This window comes from Camelus bactrianus, chromosome 23 (genome assembly GCF_048773025.1).
Source record: "Camelus bactrianus isolate YW-2024 breed Bactrian camel chromosome 23, ASM4877302v1, whole genome shotgun sequence".
Taxonomy (NCBI): Eukaryota; Metazoa; Chordata; class Mammalia; order Artiodactyla; family Camelidae; genus Camelus; species Camelus bactrianus.
Genome location: NC_133561.1, coordinates 3,101,873 through 3,122,484, shown reverse-complemented (window position 1 = coordinate 3,122,484; position 20,612 = coordinate 3,101,873). Strand labels below are relative to the sequence as shown.

Genomic DNA, 20,612 nt, shown 5'->3' with positions numbered 1-20,612 from the left:
TTATTTTTCATTATAGGTTATTACAAGATACTGAATATAGCTCCCTGTGCTACACAGTGAGTCTTTGTTGGTTATCTAATTTATGCATAGTAGTTTTTATCTGTTAATCCCATATTCCTAATTTATCCCTTCCTCCCTTTCCCCTTTGGTAACCGTAAGTTTGTTTCTCTCTGTGAGTCTGTTTGTGTTCTGTATATAGATTCATTGGTATTGTTTTTTAAATTCCGTGTATAAGTGATATCATATAATATTTGTCTTTCTTTGTCTGACTTACTTCATTAAGTATAATATCCTCTAGATCCATCCATGTTGCTGCAAATGGCATTATTTTATTCTTTTTATGGCTGAGTAGTATTCCATTTGCATGTATATATATTATATATATATATGTGACATCTTTATCCATTCATCTGCCACTGGACATTTAGGTTGCTTCCATGTCTTGGCTATTATAAATGGTGCTGCTGTGAACATTGGGGTGCATGTATCTTTTCAAATTTGAGTTCCCTCTGGATATCTGCCCAAGAGTGGGGTTGCTGGATCATAAGTCTATTTTTAGTTTTTTGAGCAATCTCCATACTGTTCTCCATAGTGGCTGCACCAAACTGCATTCCCACCAGCAGTATAGCAGGGTTCCTTTTTCTCCACATCCTCTTTACCACTTATTATTGTAGACTGCTTGGTGATAGGCTGACACCTCACATGGCATTTTCAGTATTATTGAGACTAGATAAGTATTGATTCTTCCAGTGTATTTAAAATACAAGGATTAAAAAATTTGATCCTTTCTAAGCTTGAATATATATGAATAACAAAATAATAGTAAATTTTAGTTGAATTAAACTGATTTCAGATATTTATTGGTTATTATAGAGTCTAAATATATTTACATGGCTTTAAATAAAATTGGAATACTGAATTTTTTTCAGTTTCTGAAATCACCATTTTCTTTCATTCATATCCACACTTTCCTGTTAAAGAGAAAAGGTCTATGGCATTGTTCCCATTTTACATATGAACAGACAGAGACCCAGAAGCATCAGAGCAAATGCTAGACTCCTGGGCGTGGCCCCTCAGGACACCCCTCCGCTTGTGCTGCTGGAGCAGAGGGGCCGCGCCAGGGGGCGGTGTGAGGGGCTCCGTGCCTTCTCCCCAGACCCCTGGGCTCTTCCTGCCTCCTGCCCTGCCTGCCGTCTGGGCTCTCCCTCCCTGGGGCGCCGTGTGCACGGGCAGGGCCAGTCAGAGCTGCTCGGAACCCCTTCTGCCCGGTTGTGACTTAGGGACCACGTACCCCTGAAGGGAAAGGGTGGGGAAACTTGGCAGAAGGGTGGGAATGAATTTTACATACCAGAGTATGCACAGACTACTACGTATAATTCAAGTAAGGCACCAGGTGCATTGATTCATAACATGCTAACCGAAAATGTTAGTTTGTTGTAATTTTACTAATACTTTTATTTTCCCGATGGTTACCCTTAGGGAAAGGAAAATACTAAATGAAAGATTTAAAAATGATAACTGGCTTTTCAACCTAACATTTACAAGTAATTTCTGTTTATATTTAAATTCAGAGTATGCTTAAAGAAGCTTTTTAAGAAAGTTGAATCGGTAACAAAAAACATGACCTTTGTTTTAGCTCATAAAAGAGCTACTTTATGTAAATAAGAAGAAAAAATAAGATGAAAGTGTCAGCTACAGATTTTTTTGCATATTTTATAGTTAAACTTAGTTTATAAAACTTTTTATTCACTTGAGCATCTAAATAGTTCTATATTACAGTTGCTGGATTCACAGATTTTAATAGAACCATATAAATTTCCTGGAGTTTTCACTGGAAATTAATCATTGTTACTTAAATTGATGTTGGAAGATTATTCCTAATACCCTGGCCCAAGAATATTTAAATGAGGGACTCTATGGCCTATGGCACAAGTGATGTTTAGAGGTAAACCTTTCCACAGATATTTTTCTAGTTCTTATAATTATGTAACCCAGTGCTAAGTAAGATGAGAATATTTTACTGTAAAATGTAGGAAGAGATATCTAATAATATTAAATATATAACTGTGCCATTATTTATTAAAGTTAACACTGTCATCTCAAACTCTGTTAATAACATTGGATTTTCCTTCCTAAAGTCGCCATGTAAGATTAGATCTTTAGGCTTTAAATGTTTCATTTTTGTTTAAAAATATGTGTAAGCAGGCGCTCTGTTCACTTATGCTGCTGAAGTGACTCGCTCCTTGAAGACGTGAGTCCGGAACGGAACCCTGTAGCGCACGCGTCCGGTGGGCTCCTGTAAGCCACGTGACTTTCTGTCAGACTCCCACAGTTCTCACTGGATGAGCTTCAGCTGCGAAGGCAGACCTGGCGTCCCCTCCTGCCTATGCAGGGGGCTTCCTCCTCGCTTTCCCTCTACCCCAAGTCAGCCACTGGTGGCACTTTGGTGTGCAGGTTGGATGCGCCTCGTCATTTTGTGTAAACATCTGAAGCATCAACCTGTAGGGTGCTTTAATGTGTCAGACCCACTGTGGGTGCTGAAGTGCGTCCTTGGGTGGGTGAAAAGTGGGTGCACCTGGGAGCTGACGTGACCTAACTGGTCTCAGAGGGATTGAGGTGGGGGTGGAGCAGAACCAGTGCCGACAGCCCGGCCTTCACTGTCCTGCGCAGGGCTGTGTTAGTGACCTGGTGCCGGGATGCCCGAGGAGCCGATGGCATCACCTACACGTGACTGAACTCGACCCAAAGCTGGGTGATTGCACTGATGGCTGTGCCTGTCAGCACCCTCTTCTTTCTCATATTTTTGGTACAAACCTATGTGCTTTGGTGTTTCTTTAGAAATACATACATCAGAATATATTAGCATTTTCTCCACTTTACTGAAAATAGTCAATTTCCGTATGACTTACGATGTCATAATCCTTTAGAAATGTTACAGAGGAGTCATTTTATTTTTACTTTATCTGCTTTTTTTCTCATTTAAATGTTTCTGTGTTGCTTTTTAAATTTCTCTTAAACATCTGAATTCAACAGTTTTTTCTTTGGTTTTGTAAAGGCTCTTACATATTCAGACCTTTATTTTTACCTTATTTTCAACTTGTTCTAAAAAACAACTTTAAAACAAACCAAAGTACGTGTTTTTACAAACATGAGTAAAGTAATTCAGACTAAACAGGTTTCTCGAGATAACGACAAACACGAAGCGTCTCTCTACTTGTTCCTGTTTATTTTTATGAACGTAACATCTATTGATTTTGGAACTGTTTCTATAATTTAAAGTAATAAGTAGAAAGCTAATTCCATTTAAACACAAACTTTTTTGAGCGAGTGATTGCCCGCCAGTATTACTAGGAGTTAGAGCCTGACTTATGGGAACATACGTAGAATTCTTAGTTATCATATGGACACACATTCTTTTTGAACGTGGTTAATAGTGTAGCACTTAGAATCGTCTCCAAGTTTTGGATAATTGTTAAGGATGTTTTAAGTAATTTCTTTCCCAGAGGTTTGCGGGAACTTTTAACGTAAGACTAGCATTGAGGGAGAGCACTGCAATAATTCTTTCTGATTTCATAATGTCTGATGGATCAAAAACTTAAGAGGCTTTTTATTTGATTCATCACATCACTGCAAATTCATGATACAGTGTAAAGAAATTTCTCCGTGTTCAAATTCAAGTGCATTTTCTTTGGAGGGAGTCACTGTCACCTGGATGAATGAGTCAGGTTAGAAAAGACACTGAATGGTCACTCTAGTCAGAATGCCAGTGTGAACGTTTCTGTGTCTTCATTTCTCGGGGAGAGTAGGCCTCTCTCGTGGTTTTGTAGAGCCCTAGAGAAGACTTTTTGGCTTGTTTTTTGATCGGAGTTGGTCTGTGAAATGTGAGGGCAGATCCATGAATTGTAGAAACCGACGAGCCAGTGTTAGAGCTGGCTTCTTTTGAGAATCAAATGCCCTAACGCCTCTCTCTGGCTCCGTGGAGGGTCAGGTGTTGGTGCGGGGTGGCCGTGGGAACCCGCAGACCAGGCTGGAGTTCCCTTGGGCAGTGCCACGCGGTGACTGAAGGCCAGTGTCGGAAGCCGGAGCGCTTGGGTTCAGACCCAGGCGGGGCCCGTGCTGCCCTGTGACCTGAGGGCCGTCCCGCCTCTGCTAAGTGTGGCCTCCGCAGACCGCCTCGCCCAGGGTCCTGAAGCTGAGGAAGACGTGAGGATGCCTGGCGGAGCCTGGCTCACAGCGAGAGCTGGAACAGGCCCCGGCCCATAGGATGTGGCTTTCTCTCTGCCCTGGCCGCGGAAATGGCATCGAAGCCGGAGGTACCTCACGGGGCACGAGGAGACGCCTCCTCACGTGTGGTGCTCAGGAGACCGTATTCCGTGGTCTGCTGGAACCTTGGGGAAAAGTAACTGCTGCTGCCAGGAGCATCTCAGTCCCAGCTGTGTGGCCCTTAGATTTGTCCCCCGGCTGTCGAAAGTGTGCCACAGTGGCCACACGAGCCAGCCCATCACCTTTGGCTGTTTAACGGCTAAGAAGCTGGGGGTGTCTCTAGCGAAGCTGAGTTTCCTCCCTCCCTCTCGTTCGTGACCTCAGCCCCCTCTGCCGTCCCTTACGGTTATGCCCGAATCTCCTGTGTCTTAGCCTCCTGTTCATCACGTCGGGAGCACGGGTCGCTCTGCCGCCCAAAAGAGCTACTGAGCTTCCGTGTACGCTGACAGAAGGAGTGGGTGTGACCTTATTGGTCGAACCTAAATTGGTATCTGGTGTGACAGGGGACTCTTCGCAGGGCCACATGAATTTGCGTTTTTTAATCAAATTATTTGTTAAAGGCATAAACCTTGGTCCATGGCTGTGTGTAATAGATGAGTAGCAAGTGTGATTTTCTCCCCTCATTTTGCCGAGACTGCTGCCGCTGCCGCTCCCCTACTAGGTTGTGATGTCTATTTAAATGCTTCTTTGAAATGGCTCATAGTCATACTTACCAAGGAACCTACATCAAGTTAAGAGTTCAGGCCTGTGTAAATCTCCCATAATGTGTTTGCATTCCACCTTTCAAAAAGGGTTTGAGATAACTTACAGAAAAAGATGTGACTTGCAGGTTATTAACTAGAAGCAGGCCGAATTCAGGACCAAGGAGAGAAGGGGATGTAGATTCCCCTTCCTCTTGGTGCTTCTGTCGTGGCCTCGTGGCTCCGTGGCTCCAAGCGAGACAGTGAGCAAACCCTTCTGCCTTTAAGGAGGAAGTGTGCCTGCTCCTCAGAGATGGCAAATTTTCCTTCTGCTAAACTGGGATTGAGACAGCTCCCATACGGGCCTGCGAGTAACACCAGGTGCTGTCTGCACAGCAGTCATACAGCAGATGCCTGAGTGATTTTGGTAAAAGCCAAAAGTGGGCATTCAGGCATGGTGTTAGAAAGGTGATTGGGCAGCGGGACAGACCAGTGTGCTCCAGGGTGCGGCCTTCCGGGGGCCTGATTTGATTAAAACGGGGGACACAGATCATCCAAGCTGTGTGAGCTGCATTCCTCTGACTTGCCTCCCCTGAATGTCCGTTTTCTTAGCCCAAGTTTGAGGGGAGCTGTGTGACCCACCTCTGGGTTTTCTTTGAATTCCAGTTTTTGAAAATTCAAATCTTTGAGTACTCCACGCACCGCTGATTGTTCCTGGACAGGGAGCTGCAGTGGTAGATTCTGTTCTGCTGATTTGCTTAAGGCAATACAAACAGCGATCGGGTTGACACCTTTGATCAAAGCAGAGGCGTCTCACCACTGTGCCCACCGGTTGGAAGTCAGACCAGCCTCCGAGTGCCTGAGTAAGTGCCCGAGATGTTAGTCCCTCCATTCTGTGACGACCCCCATCAGCACCCAGTAGCCACCACGCTCTGTCAGATCCCGGTAACTCCTCTCTCTTGATGGGAGCACAGTAACACCTTAACCCGGGTGACATCCCCTTGTAGCGGTGCTGATCTGAAATTAAGCCAGGGAGCGTCACCGAATGATCGTGGTGCGTGCAGAGCTGTATCAGGCATCGTGAGGAGCTCAAACTGAAAGGCCACATCCATGAAAGGAAGCAAGCCCTCAGCAGGGGGAACAGGTGCAGCAGGCGGGTGATGCCCCGACAGCAGGAGGGTCGCGGTGTGAGGGTGGAGGACGGGCAGAGCAGCAGCATAAGTAAGGCTGAGGGGCCTGACGCCGGAGGCGAGCACAGAGCTCTGGGCGCGGCAGTGCCTTGCAGCGCCAGGTGGGCAGGACGGAGGAGGGGCCGGGCGGCTGGGAAGGGTCTGGGAAGGTAGGCGGGGGCCGGGTTTGGGAAGCCCTGGTACAGCGTCTGGAGAGGCAGGGCAGCGGGGCCATTGAAATGCTTGATGTTGGCGGGTGGTCAGCTTGGGGTTCAGCAGTACGAGAGGGATGGAACTGGAGGCAGGACTATCGCGGTGGAGCCCAAGCGGAAGGACAGTGCACCCCGTTGCCGTCGGGAAGCGATGGGACTCGGCTGGTGATGGTTGGGCACTTGGGCAGGAAGTGTCTGAATGAGTGTCAGATGTCTGGCCCAGATACGAGAGGTGCTGCCCACGAGGGGAAGGCCGGGTCTGGGGAAAGAAGAAGCAAGACCTGGTTCTGAACACGTGGAACTTTGTGGTGCTGCTGTCAGTGCGGGCAGATGTGGTGGCAGGTGAGGGGTGGAGCTGGGGGAGGTCTGACGTTACTGTCGTTGTTGCTGACTTTCCAGACGGGAAGGTGAATCATTCAGTTTCATTCTGGTAGCATCATGTAATCTGAGGGATGAGAACTAGGACAGACCTTACAGGTCACCTGCTCCTGCCTCCTCCTTGAATGGATAAAGAAATCCACCTCCCCTGGCAGTGACTGACCTCCGGGCCCAGGGCTCCGGGTGCCTTGACCTTGGACAGGCCTGGTTTCCACAGCCCCGTCCGGCTCCTCACCCGTCGTCCCCTTCTCCTTTCCAACTTGACTTTCTTGCTGGCGGTAGCCTCTCCCTTGCGCTGTTACCAGAAGCAGCTCACAGATTCTATCACCAGCTTCTTTCTCCTCTAGATGAAAAATGTTTATGGGAGAGGTCGAGGACTGTGAAGAAATTATAGTAATTAGAGAATTTAACCAAGTGCTAATCTACTGGCCAGAGTTAATGCAAGTTTTCAGAGTATCTGAGTCATTCCTAAAGACTTCACGGCTGAAGAATCGGTTTCCCCGTGATTTGCCTGTCATCTGTGGAAGACCAGGTCGTGAACACGCGTGGCTTCACGGGCGTGTGGCAGTTAGGATTAAAGATGAAATTCCCCACGCATCCACTCAGTGGCTCCAGGACTAGATGGGAAGATATTTGCTTAGTTTAGTAAAATGTGCTTCTTGCTGTGGCGTCAGTGAGCAAACCTCAGCCCTCTCGCCTATGGAATGAGGACATCAGTATTTCTCACAGTTGAGGGTCAGAATCCTGCTTGTCACTGAGCCTGTTTGTCGTGCGTCGCTCCTAGTTTGGAGGAGGCTTCTACTTTAATACAAAACTAATAAAAACTGTGTAGATAAATTGGTTCTATATGTTGGTTTATATAATGGTTTATGATATACATATATAAATTGGTTTATGATAAATGTGTGTGATAGCTGTTTACCCTAATTTTCTCCTGCAGATTTAGATATATAGTAAGCTAAGTGTGAAAATTTAACCTTACAATCAAGGCTATCGTAGTAAATTCTGGGTCAAATAAATACAGGTATATAGGTGGCGGTTCATTTGGAGTCTTACGGTTTAAAACTTACCATCTTTACTGACTGCTGTCTTTTGATTAAACTTCCCTGAACAATCGTAAGATCACTTTAAAGCCTCTGGTTGTGATTGTGGAGAAAACTGCTTGTTTGACATGAACGCTCACGGGTGAACGTGCCCCGTAGAGCGGCCGACTCCCTGTGAAATCGCTGACCGGGTCGCGCGCGTTCCCAGGCGCGCAGACAGACGCTCAGCAGCGCGCGTGCCGTCCCGGGAGCGCGCAGCCGCCCGCGGCGCCCCCGCGACCGGCTCAGCGCGGCGGCGGGGCTGAGTCGCTGTGTCGTGTGTCTCTGCAGCTGCGGCAGCTGGTGAACATGTGCATCAACCCGGACCCGGAGAAGCGGCCGGACATCACCTACGTGTACGACATGGCGAAGAGGATGCACACCTGCACCGCCAGCAGCTGAGCGCCGGGCGCCCGCCGGCCCCGCATGCGCGGCAGTGTTTCTGTGCAGATCATACCTCCCCGATTTGGGTGTTAAGATTAGTATTTCAGAGCTAATGTGCTTTGAATCCTTAACCAGTTTTCATCTAAGCTTCATTTTGTACCAGTTTAAGTCACCTGCTCGCAACCCCCAAATGACTTCGGATAAGCAAATTGCATGTTAGCAGAGCAAACGGAACATGATGGTTTTTAATGGCTCAAGATTTTTAGAATTATTTAGAGTTTTGTGCCGATAAGCTGTGTTCAGATAGATTCAGTGCCAAACGTTGGAAGTGCAGCTTGGCCTCAGCCAGACACCCTCAACCTGCCGGAAAGTGTCTGAGCAGGTGACTTGTGTGCTTTTCACTCATTTGTGGACATTTGAGATGAACACAATTGTGAATTTTTGTGATTATTTTATTTTTAAAAGTTTGAAGTATGTGCTTTTAGTTCTTAGCATTGCAGCTTTCAGATAGACTTAAGATAAATGTAAACTATTTGAGAAGCATTTAAAATTCTTAGCTTTTACATTCAAAATGCGACTGTTAAATGTGAAAAGATTTGGGGACAAAATGTGAGTCAGACACTGAAGAATTTTTTTTTTGCTTTGTTTTGTTTTAATATCTTTGATATTCTCCTTGCATTAACACGGTATAAATGAATCCATTTAAAAAGTGGTTAAGGATTTGTTTGGCTGGTTTGATAGTAGTTTTGAAAGTTGCACATTGCCCAAGGCTTTTGTGTGTGTGTTTTAACTATTGTTTGTACATTTGAAAAATATTCTTTGAATAATCTTGTAGTGCTATATCTCAGTGCCTCTGTGAGTTTCAGAGCTCTGCACCTGACTGCACCTGTAGTGTAAGCATAGGTTTTTATTCATAGATTTTATTGAAGTTCTGGTTGGTCCCCTTCAGAAATTTTTTTATATTCTTCAAGTTCCTTTCCTATTTATATTGTATATGCATTTTATCCATTATTGTTTCAGATTTTCTGACAACCTAAATAGCCTTTAAAAAATGCCTGGTGTACCAACACTTTTCCTGGATTGAATACTTTCTTGTTTAACTTTCTAAAACCTGGGCCACCCCGTGTGCATGGACTTAGTCTTGTCAGGGAGGAAGAAGGGAGGTGTGTTGTATGGTACCTGTGAATGTTGACACTGTTTCAATTCATTGAAGGTTGTAATTTTAGAATATGTTTATAAAGGCATGAAAACTGGCCAGGGCCACAGCCAGCATTTTTATGAGATTAACATTTCTATTGAGAAGCTTTTTGGCAAAGTGCTGTATTCACACGTGACGGTGACAGAGCTGGTAACACTTGGGTTGGCTTAAGGGAATGCAGGGTTCAGTCAGTGCTGTTGTGGAGATGTTTGCCCTGAAGGCCCTCGTGTTCGTGGTGACCAGCGCCTCACAGACTTGTGAAGCCAGAAGGCTGGGCGGCGGTCACTGTGTAAGGACTCCGTGCCGCCCTGTAACCTTGGGATCCACAGTCCTGCCAACGGGAACACCTCATGCTTGGAGAACAACTACCTTTAGCCGCTTTAGAACTGCTGGTTTTGTTTTTTCATAAAGTACTTTTCTTACAGTCATTTGAATATTTTCAAGTCATTTGTAAACTTTAAAGATGTACAAAGGGCAGAAGTGTCAACTTTTTTCCCCTAAATTTAATCAGCTTTAGTATCTTAATCAGTTCTGAATGGAGGATAATTTTATCTTGGGATCAGCCAAGGAGAGCTGGTTGTTCTAGGTGTGAGATGCTGCGCTGTTCCTTCCGGATCCTGGGGACTTCCCTGTGCCCTCGGCGCCCGCACGTGTCTCCAGGGTGACGAGTGGATTGTTTGTGTTGACCATTCGTCTCGTGTCCATTTTAATGTAATATAATTGAGTGAGATGCACTGTTCTCCATCTGGAACGGATATGCTCCTTTTTCTTGCAATTTTAAAAACTACATGGTTCAAATTCATTAGCTTGACTCATCACAGGCATTTAAGCAAAGATTTAAATGTTTCTTTTAGGTGAATCTGTCTGCTAGGAAGAAACAGCTGGGAAGAATTTAATGATCAGGGAAATCCATGGTTATTTTCTACATGTGGAAACTTTTTGTTTGGGATAATCTTTTTTTAATCTAAGTGTTTATATTTTTCTTGAAGAAACTGCTGTGCAAAAGACAAATTTTAATTTTGAACAGGATCATTTCAATGAATTATGAAGATGATTAGAAGTTTTAATTTTTATAATCACCTATAAAATGTTCTCTTTATATTTCTGTTTATAAGTAAATCTTGTATTGATTAAGACATTTGAGTTGATTTGAAGAACAGTAAAATGTAAGGGACATCTGATTCTAAACTTTATTCAGACTTTGGTCCGGCTCCCCAGGGCACCGCGGGGAGGGGCGGCTGGTTTGTACGCCGAGGTTTGGGAATGGTGGCGGAGGGTGTCCCTGTGTAAGTAAGCGCTCAGCAACACGCAGTGATTGTGAATTCAGTGAGACGTGACAGCTGCTTCCTGGTTGCTGCCCATCTACATGGTGTCTGTCGCGAAACAGCGTTCTTGTGTCACGATCCTGCAGGTGTTGCTGTTAACATTTACATATTTATTTTAACCAAAATGTTATTCCTATTAATGTTTTTTCTTTAAAATGAATGTATTATGTTTATAACCCACAAATGCATAATTATCCTATGCCTCATATTTCAATAGTACTGTAATATGGACTTCTTTTGTGAAATACTTTTGTTATGCTTCAAATACACATACTAAAAAGAATCTGTTGTTAGCTTTGAAAATTGTATAATATCCCAATATAAATAAAAATATAAAATTAAAAAAATGAGTACAACAAAAAATGCTATGCATCTATGATTTGTCCCCCCAGGTCCACCGTGGTTTCTTTCACTTAACCCGCAGAAGCAGCTCTTACTTCCGTAACTTTGCCGTTTTGCAGAAGCCTAGGATTGGAGACCGCCGAGATGGTAATGGAGGTCTGACAGACCCTAAGAAGTGGGCGCTGAAATGTGCTGCTTCACATGTCCCTGTTCTATTCAGGACATCACTTGCTGTCTTCGAATAAGAAAAGTTCCTGAAAAGTAAAAAAATTCAGGCCACAGGTTCAGTTCCTGTCACTGTAATAGACTACTGGTGACAGGGCCGGTGGCCTGAATGTTCTTTTCACGTAGTGACTGAAGATGGCTGCTCTGCCTGGAAGCTCAGAGGCTGCAGGATCTTGACAGGGTGGAGGCCGCCAGGCTGGTGCTGGAGGGTTGGGTACACCGTACACAGCAGAGTCGCATTCCGAGAGGCTGTGGTGGGGCACCGCTCCTTTACAGCCTACAGCGGACACTGAAGCAGCCGCAGCCTGATAATGTGCGTGCTTGCGTGACTGTGAGCAGCAGGAAGTCTCGGGTACAAGTTGTGCTGGACTAGTTAACGCTTTATTTCAGAAGTACGTTAATCAGAACAGTCATGACCAGACACACGTGATTAAATGTATTGTTGGTGCAGCGGTAGTTACCACCAAACTGACAGAATAACTTTTTAAAATCAAAACAATGACATTAATCGGGAGGTTTATCTGAGGGAGTCCCTTTCTGGTCTTCTTACATGTCCATTTCATTGTTCACTTGGATCTTGTTAATCTAATTTGAATCCTTAACAGGTGAAAACAAAGTAAAAGAAAACTTTTAAGTTGTAAGATTTGTAACCAGGGGGTTTTAAGTAAATTATTTGCACTGTATTACACTGCATAGAAAATAGTTTTTTTCACTCCTTTCTAGAAGCATAATCCTGCTCATAAATTGTGTCTCTAATCCTCATTTTCTCAAGTGTAAAGTCAGGATGTAAATCCCTAACTCTACAAGAGAATTAAATGCCGATTCGTTTTATGAAGGGTTGGGTGCAATGCCAGGGACCCAGTGAGTGTGTGCTACACGGAGCTGTGGTTACACCATGTGTGTCTCTTCTGGCTCCAGCCTCGTCTGCTTGTGCCTGATTCTCCCCTTTGTAGCCTGATGGGAATGGTTTTTCAGGGGCCCCAAGCTCTTTCTCACCTTAGGGCCAGTTCATCTTAAACAGCTCTTCCCTTTAGGTCAGAAAGAATCCTACAACCTTTCCATGGCTGACATTAAACACACCTCTTCAGGAGCCGCTCAGATGGCCCCCTTCACTTTTCCTTTGGTGCTGACTGCACTGCACCCGAATGATTACTTGTGTGATCCTTTGTTTACTCACAGTCTAATCAGACTAGACCCCAGGCTCTAGTAGGACAAGTACGTCCTGTGTTCAGGGTGCTGGTCTACACCTAACACAGTGCCCCCCTCAGGGGAGTCACGCAGTTTACTCTTCTCAAATTAATAAGTAATATGGTGCTTGTGGTGCCGTGAGTGGAGCCGAGTGCCCCCGGAGGCCGCGCATGGATGCAGAGACAGCAGTCGGGGAAGGAGGGACAAGTAAGGAGGGAAAAGAATCAAAAACTGAAAGAAGCTAAACCAGAAGAAAAATGTGAAGTTACCAGTCACCGTAAGTTACAAAGAAATTGAAGTTAACAAGGATTAAGGTCGGAACCTTGGACCTAGTAGACGTCACGGCAATGTTCAAGGTGGCCGTTTCAGGAGGAGATGAGTAGAAAACAAGGGGGGACAAGCAGGGGTGATGCACGTGGAGGAAAACAGTCCCCAAGTGCAGGAGGCACAGAGACACCATGCAGAGTTAGCCCTGAGAGGAGCACACCGAGACATACTGCGATCAAAGTGACAAAAACTCTAGGTATCAGGAGAGAATATGAAAAGCAACAAGAGAAGAGCAACAGATAACATACAACGGAGCTCCATGGACTGTTAGCTGATTTTTCAGCAGAAACGACAGGCCAGCAGGGAGTGGGGCATGATACATTTAGGGTAATGAAAGGGAAGAGGCTACGGCAAAGGAAACTGTCCAGCAAGACTTGCTCAGACGTGATGGAGCCATCAGAGCTTTACAGACAAGCAAGAGCTTAAAGGATTTAGCGCCACCAAACCAGCTCTACAAAAAATACTAGAGGGACTTCTACAGGCAGAAAAGGAAAGGCCACAACTAGGAACGAGGAAACTACGAAACGGAGAAGCTCACCGGTAAAGGCAAGCCGAGTAAAGGCAGGACGCCATCCACACGCACGCGAGGAGGAAAGGGTAAGGGCGAAGTAGCCAAATCACCGGTACCCGCAATGAGCAGGTAGGGGACACACAAAACAAGTAAATTTAAAATCCGATACCAAAAATAGTCATCACGAGGGGAGAATACAGATGCAGACAGTCTAAAATGCATGTGAAGGTAAGAGATCGGCAACCTAAAGCAGTCATGTGTTTATGCAGACTGCTAGGCCAAAACCTCGTGGTGACTGCAAACCAGAAATCTGTAGCAGATACACACACAGAAAAGAAAACGAAGTCCAAACGTAACACTATAGATCGTCACAAAATCAAGAGAGACCAAAAGGAGGAAAAAAGAACCTACAAAAACAAGTCCAAGACCATTAACAAAATGGCAATAAGAACATACATGTCAATAAACACCTTAAACATAAACGGAATAAATGCTCCAACCAGAAGATACACTTCAGGAGAACGTGTGTTCTGCTGCTTTTGGATGGGATGCTGTGGAATTATCATTTAGGTCCATCTGGTCTAATGTGTCATTTAAGGCCTGTGTTTCCGTAGTGATTCTCTGTCCTGATGGTCTGTCCATTGATACCCCACTATTTTTGTGTTATGTCAATTTCTCCCTTTATGTCTGTTAACATTTGCCTTATATATTGAGATGCTCCTATGCTGGGTGCATACATATTTACAATTGTTATATCTTCTTATTAGATTGATCCTTTAACCATTATTTAGTGTCCTTCTTTATCCCTTGTAACAGTCTTTAATTTAATGTCTGTTTTGTCTGATATAAGAATTGCTATTCCAGCTTTCTTTTGATTTCCATTTGTGTGGAATACCTTTTCCATTCCCTCACTTTCAGTGTGTATGTGTCTCAAGATCTGAAGTGAGTCTCTTACAGGCAACAAATATATTAGTCTTATTTTTGTGTCCATTCAGCCATTCTGTATCAAATAAGAAATGAAAGAGGAGAAATAGTAACCAATACCACAGAAGGAAAAAAAAAAAAAAAAAGAATACTATGAGCAGTTATATGCCAACAAACTGGACAGCCTGGAGGAATGGACAAGTTTCTAGAAACGTACAGTCCACCAAAACTGAATCAAGAAGAAATAGACAATTTGCACAGACCAATCACTAAAAGGAAATAGAATCCATAATTAAAAAATAAAAAACTCTCTGCAAACAAGTCTAAGACTGGATGGCTTCACTGGGGAAATCTACCAAACATACAAAGGAAAACTTACACTGATCCTTCTCAAACTTTTCCAAAAGTTTGAAGAGGAGGGAACACTCCCAAAGTCATTCTATGAAGACGCCATCACCCTGATACCAAAACCAAAGACACCACCAAAAATGAAAATTATAGGCCAGTATCTTTGAAGAATATAGATACAAAAATTCTAAACAAAATATTAGCAAACCAAAGCCAATGACACATAAAAAAGATCATACACCATCATCAAGTTGGATTCCTCCCAGGGTCGCAAGGAGGCGCCACTCACTCAGATCGGCCGATGGGATGCACCACAGCAACAAAAGGAAAGACAAAGTCCACATGGTCATCTCAGTAAGTGCAGAAAAAGTACTTGATAAAATTCAGCATCTATTCATGATAAAAACTCTCACCAAAACAGGTATAGAGGGAACATATGTCAATGTAGTAAAAGCTATTAATGACAAACCCATCGTCAACATAATACTCAAGGCTGAAAAGTTGAATGGAATACTACTCAGTCGTAAAAATGAACAAAATAGTGTATGCTGTCACATATATGTGGAATCTAAGAAAAAAATTGACACGAACATTTTAAAAACACAGACTCATAGACATAGAAAACAAACTACAGTTACCCACAGAGAAAGGGGAGACGAATCAGGAGTTTGGGGTTTTTAGGTACAAACTGCGACATATAAAGTTGGTAAACAACAAGGCCTTACTGTACATCACAGGGAACTCTATTCAGTACGCTGTAACGGCCTATAATGAAAAAGAGTATGAAAGTGTACGTACATGTGTGTATAACTGATCACGATGCTGTGCCCCTGAAACTAACACAACCTTGTAAATCAACCAGGCTTCAACTTAAAAAATCATGTTTATCAACAGACTTTTGCTAGTTTTAGCATTAACTGATCATTCTTGCCTGTTTTAATTATTACTATTATGGTTCCCAAATGGTGACTTTCCAGTTGTTATTTCTTCTATGTTTATTAGTTGGCATGGTATTGTAAGGAATAACTTTCTCTTTTTCTTCTGTTTGTCTCTTACTCCTTCATTATTTATGTCAGGATAGACATACATTCCTATATTACTCAGTGGGTCGTAATCTGTTAGCATCATTTATTTTGATGCACAAGTTGTCCTATGTTTGCTTAGTAGGAGCCCCTGCAAACTGACTCCTGTGTCTTTTTGGTAAATCCTCATCATTTTTTAGTACTTCCTTCCTTTGTGGCACAAAAAGATATTAAATGTTCATCTTGTGTTTTCCCTTCTCTGGTCCTAGAAACAGTCCCTTCTTCCGGGAGCACTGGGATTTTTTAAATTGGATAATGGTATTCAGAAATCAGGATGTGGGCGCTAAGTGTACTCATTTCTTTGGGATGGCCTTGCTTCTGAGCCCTTCCAGTAGACAGAGCTGGGGATGTATGTCTGAGCTCACACACAGACACACACGCCCCAGAGACGTTGTAGGTTCAGTTGCAGACTACTATAATAAAGCGAGTATTGCAATGAAGCAATTCACATGAATGCTTTGTTTTCCCAGTGCGTACAAAAATGATTGACAGTCTACTTCAGTCTACTGAGCGCAATAGCATTTTGTTTTAAAGGACAATATACACATCTTAATTATAAAACACTTTGCCACTAAAAAATGCTAACCGTTACCTGAGCCTTCAGTGATTCATAATCTTTTTGCTGGTGGAAGATTTTAAATATTACGAGAGTTACGAAAATGTGACATGGAGACAGGAAATGAGGAAATGGTGCTGGGAAAGTGGCACTGGTAGACTTGCTTGACACGGAGGTGGCACAATCTTTCAGTAAAAGACGTGGTGTCTGCGCAGCGCCGTGAAGCAAAGCAGGATAAAACAAGGTCAGCCCATGTGCACGTGCATCTGTTTCTGTATCTATCTGCCTGTATTTTAAAGATTAGGAGGTCCCACCAGCGCTCCCAGTTCTAATCCAACACCACTTTTTTTTTTTTCCTTTTTTTCCAAATTTTAACTCTTATCTGGCAGTGGGAAACCTGTCTTTCACTATCAATATTTTGCTCACTCCCACAGTTTGTAACCAGTCTCCTGATCCCACCGACCCCTCCCTGGCTCAGTCTGCCTCCATGTCCCGCCCTGCGGACCCCTCCAGCCCCCTCTGTCTCAGTGGAAGGAAAATGAAACAATATATAGTTTTTTAGAAGACAGAAAAGGAAAAGGAAAAAGATATGTTAAATGTTTGTAAAATAAACATTTAGACTCAAACATAACAGGTGAAATGATCAACCAACAACCCACATGTGTGCACAACTTTGCTGAAATCAGCAAGCAGAACTACTCACTTAAATTGGAAACTTTTCCCAGCATAGATTCAACAGGTAGCTTCTCTTTCAGTAATATCCCTAATATGTAACAAGAAGTTGCTGCTCTCAAATATTTCCCCTTAACATCAGTAAGTAGCTAGTTTTTCAGTCATCTGTCAACATGCAGCAAATATTCCAAGAGAGCTGTTCCCGCCTCTTGTATCAGTGATTCTTGATTCTTGTTCTGTTATCTTCTGTAAAGTTAAAATGTCACCTCTGTGCTCATCGTTTTTCATCTAACATTGCCTTCTGGCTAGATCATAAAATTCCTGTTGCTGTCTTCTCAAGAAAACATCCCTCTTTCTGTCTCCCGCAGATCGGTGGGCATCCTCGCCCTGCTGCTGCGAGCAGGACACCTCCCCTGCGGTCACTTCGCACCAGCACTGTGCTGAGATTGGCACTTAACGCAGATGGACTTTTCTGAAGTTATTCTGACATAAGGAAACAGAGTGATTAGTAAGACTAGACCATTTCATGAGCAACACATCCTGAACTAAGAACCTGCCATCTTTCCAAAGTGCGATACCTCTGGAGCAGGCAACCCCAGCGCAGGGAAAGGCCCCGGGGCTCTCCCTAGCCAGAGACCGATGTGCCATCACATCCAACCAGCAGGACATCAAATTAAGCTTGATTTTTTAAATTCGAATACTGCCGCGTTCATCAATTGCCAATAACCCAAATCTCCTAACTGCTTTACCTGCCCCCAGAGCTTTCCTTGCAACAGTCGGCACGAACTGTTTATCATGCCAACCACAGCATGTCACTTTCTCTGCTCAGAATCCTTCAGCACTTCCTGTTGCCCTTAGAATAAAATGCAGACTCTATCACAGCCTGAAAAGGCATCTGATTCTTTCCCATTCACTTCGCTGCAGCTGCACTGAGGCTCTTTTCTGTTTCCAGGATGCACCTGTCCATTGAGGAGCTAAAACATCAGTAAGTTAAGACATTGTTTTACTGTCTCTCTCCCGTTGTGCTTTGCTGATGGGTAAACTCAGCAAAAACAAACTGATGAATGAATAATGGGGGGGGGGGGAGGCCCTCAGTGCTGAGCCAGCAGCATGGGATGGATGGGGCTGGGGGTCGATGACAGGGAGGCCCAGGAAGACCCTTCTTCAGCATCCTGGAAGATCTCTGTTCACGGTGGTCGAGATAGATGGAGTGTACTTAGATTTAATTTGTATTCAGTGGGGCACTAAGTTCTAGCCGTGATGCCGAGACAGAGCCCCACCTTTGTTTTTTGTTTTTGTTTTTGTAAATTGCCATAATTATTTCATGAAGTAGCTTTTATATTATGTCCATTTTGAACAAGATTAGGCAGATTAACCTGCAGTGTTGACTGGCTCAGAGTCACACAGCCTGGAAGTGGTGGAAGTATCCCCATGCCATGATACGCCCTAATATTCGTGTGGAAAACCAGTGGATGAGAAAAGCGTTAGGAAGACAAGGGCCAAAAAGGAATCTGAGAAAGAATACTGGGAAGTTGGCCGAAATTCAAGGGAAGTGGTTCGTTTAAAGGAAGAACGGCTCTAAGTGCCGGCTGGGCCTCAGCGTTGCGGCTGAACAGCTCAGGTGGCCGTCGATTGGCATTTGCGTTCCGTTCTGCTGAGAATGTGGAAGCAGATAGGATTCTCCAGCACTGTTCTGCTTATTGCAAATGTTGTCTCAAAGCTCTTCGCGTCTGTTTTGTGAGTTGTCAGGTACCTACCTAGTGAAGGACTGATTTATTTCAGTGCCTGTAAACAAGCATCATGCGTTTTTAAATCAGATACAAGGTGGACTGTGATGCAGAAATCTGAGAATACACTTGAATGCTACAGATACAACCCGAATGCCTTAATTTTAGGCTGCATTGTGTTCATGTTTCAGAGAAAGTGTGCTTTACTTTTAACCTTAGTAACGTTCAGAAACACACCTTTAAAAGGACGCCCGCCTCATAATCTTACTCACCAGCGCTGACAGTTCAAGGAAATTGAAGAAAACGTACATGTGACATGAATATTCTGAGTTCTGTTTGTCACTTTCGTTTTCCTCTTAACTCTCAAGGGTGTGCCAGACACAGCGTTTGGGAGAGCTGCCCTGCCGCCCCGTAATAATGAGGCAATAATGAGATAAATTAGGTGCGAATCACATCAGTGGGGTTTTTCCCTGCTCCTGTTGATTTGTCAAAACACTTTATCATGGAAAAGCACAAATGAAAATAACTGTTTTCTCTCTCTGACTGAGACAGCCCGCTTCAGGCTGGGTGTTCGCCTCCAGAGCCTAGAAAGCCCTGAGCTGCCTTCCTGGAGTCCCGGGAACCAGGCTGCCTCACCCAATCTTGGTCTGTCAGTGTTTTACTCTGTGCTCTGTGCAAGGCTCTCTTCCAGTGGAGGATTGAAAGCTCGCTCTTATGTACACAAAAATCAGATTTCTGTCTTTGTACCAGAAAATGAAGCCATTATTTTGTCTTCCAATAGATGTCACTTCCCCAGCACTGGCGCTGTTGTCAGCAAGGCGGTGACACCGGTGGAGGGTTCATTAAACAGAGCCCCGCTGACACTGACCATTGAGCCTGCAGCCCGCGCAGGTGCACGTGGCCGCCGTGTCCCCCTCTGCTCTTCACTTCTCTCCAGGGAGAGCCAATCAGAAGAAACGGCCCTCATGACTGGCGCTTTGAGAAGCAGAGAGCAGTTTGATTTCAATTGCCAACCTGTCCCCTAGGTTGGTAAATCAAATTTCAGTCTCCTAAGGGCAAAAAGAACGTGTAGCCTGATTGTGTGTGTGTCTGTGTGTGTGGTGTGCGCACTGTGTGCTAAGATCCAGCCTTCCCATAGGTTAAACCACAGGAATTCAACTGGTAACTTAAAAACGAGGAATTCAAAACGAACTCACCCTTTAGAAGTGAGATTAGCATTCTTTACACATCCTATTATACCCAGAAATCCGGGATCACACATCTAACGCCGGGGGCATAAGATGAACAAGCTTCAGTTTGAGTCGTGTCATTACAGAAAACTGTGTTCCCCTTTTTGTGTATTTGGTGAAGTGTGGAGAAGGATGATTAAAAAATTTTTTTCCTTTTTTTAAATTATTTTTTGGGGGGAGGAGGTAATTAGGTTGGTTGGTTGGCTGCTTGATTGATTTAATGGTGCACTGGGGGTTGAACCCAGGACCTCGAGTGTGCTAAGCACGCGCTCTGCCGCTGAGCGGTACCCTCCTCTCTAGGGATGACTTTTTAAAAACCTGTACTTCTGCCACGTTGTCAACCTAGGATGCTCATTTCTTTCAATAAAATTTTTGATAAATGACATTTTCCCCAAATTTATGCTGTGAGACTCCAAAAGTGATTAGAAATCTAGAAACTAATCTTATTTGCAATGCATCCAGGACACCTTGCTACAGAAGTGGGAGTGCCATGCCAGCTCAGCTTGGGCGTTCTACACTCGAGCCTTTTCTCTCCAATACGTCCTCTGCCAAAAAGTCCAGAGACAGCATAAAGGGGCCGGAGTGTGGCACAGGCCACAGCTGAGTGTGTGTGACGGAGCCCGTGTGTGCAACCAAAGCCCCACTATTAACATGTGAGAAGGGAGGGGCGGGAAGCCACCACGGCAGCCTCTTCCTCGGTGAGCTTACGGCTGCTTCGCGCCCTGGGAGTGTGCAAGTCCTGGTGGGTCGCCCCCAAGCAGAGGTGGGGCTTAAATCGGAGCCCACTCCC

The 20,612-nt window shown here is 44.3% G+C and overlaps 1 protein-coding gene across 6 annotated transcripts in view; it reads left to right on the top strand.

Annotated features, from left to right (window-relative positions):
* The window catches only part of NEK7 (NIMA related kinase 7), a 132,105-nt gene extending 112,133 nt beyond the window's left edge, over positions 1–19,972 (top strand). For 4 of the 6 annotated variants that reach the window (XM_074351580.1, XM_074351579.1, XM_074351574.1 and 1 more), the window contains one exon: positions 8,076–16,500. In XM_074351580.1, coding sequence (XP_074207681.1) covers positions 8,076–8,186 — 111 coding nt within the window. In that variant the 3' untranslated portion in view covers positions 8,187–16,500. Of the gene's footprint in view, positions 1–8,075; positions 16,501–17,234 lie in introns of those variants that run through there. The other 2 variants (XR_012501780.1, XM_074351576.1) reach the window with 2 other exon arrangements.
* Positions 19,973–20,612: the final 640 nt, after the last annotated feature.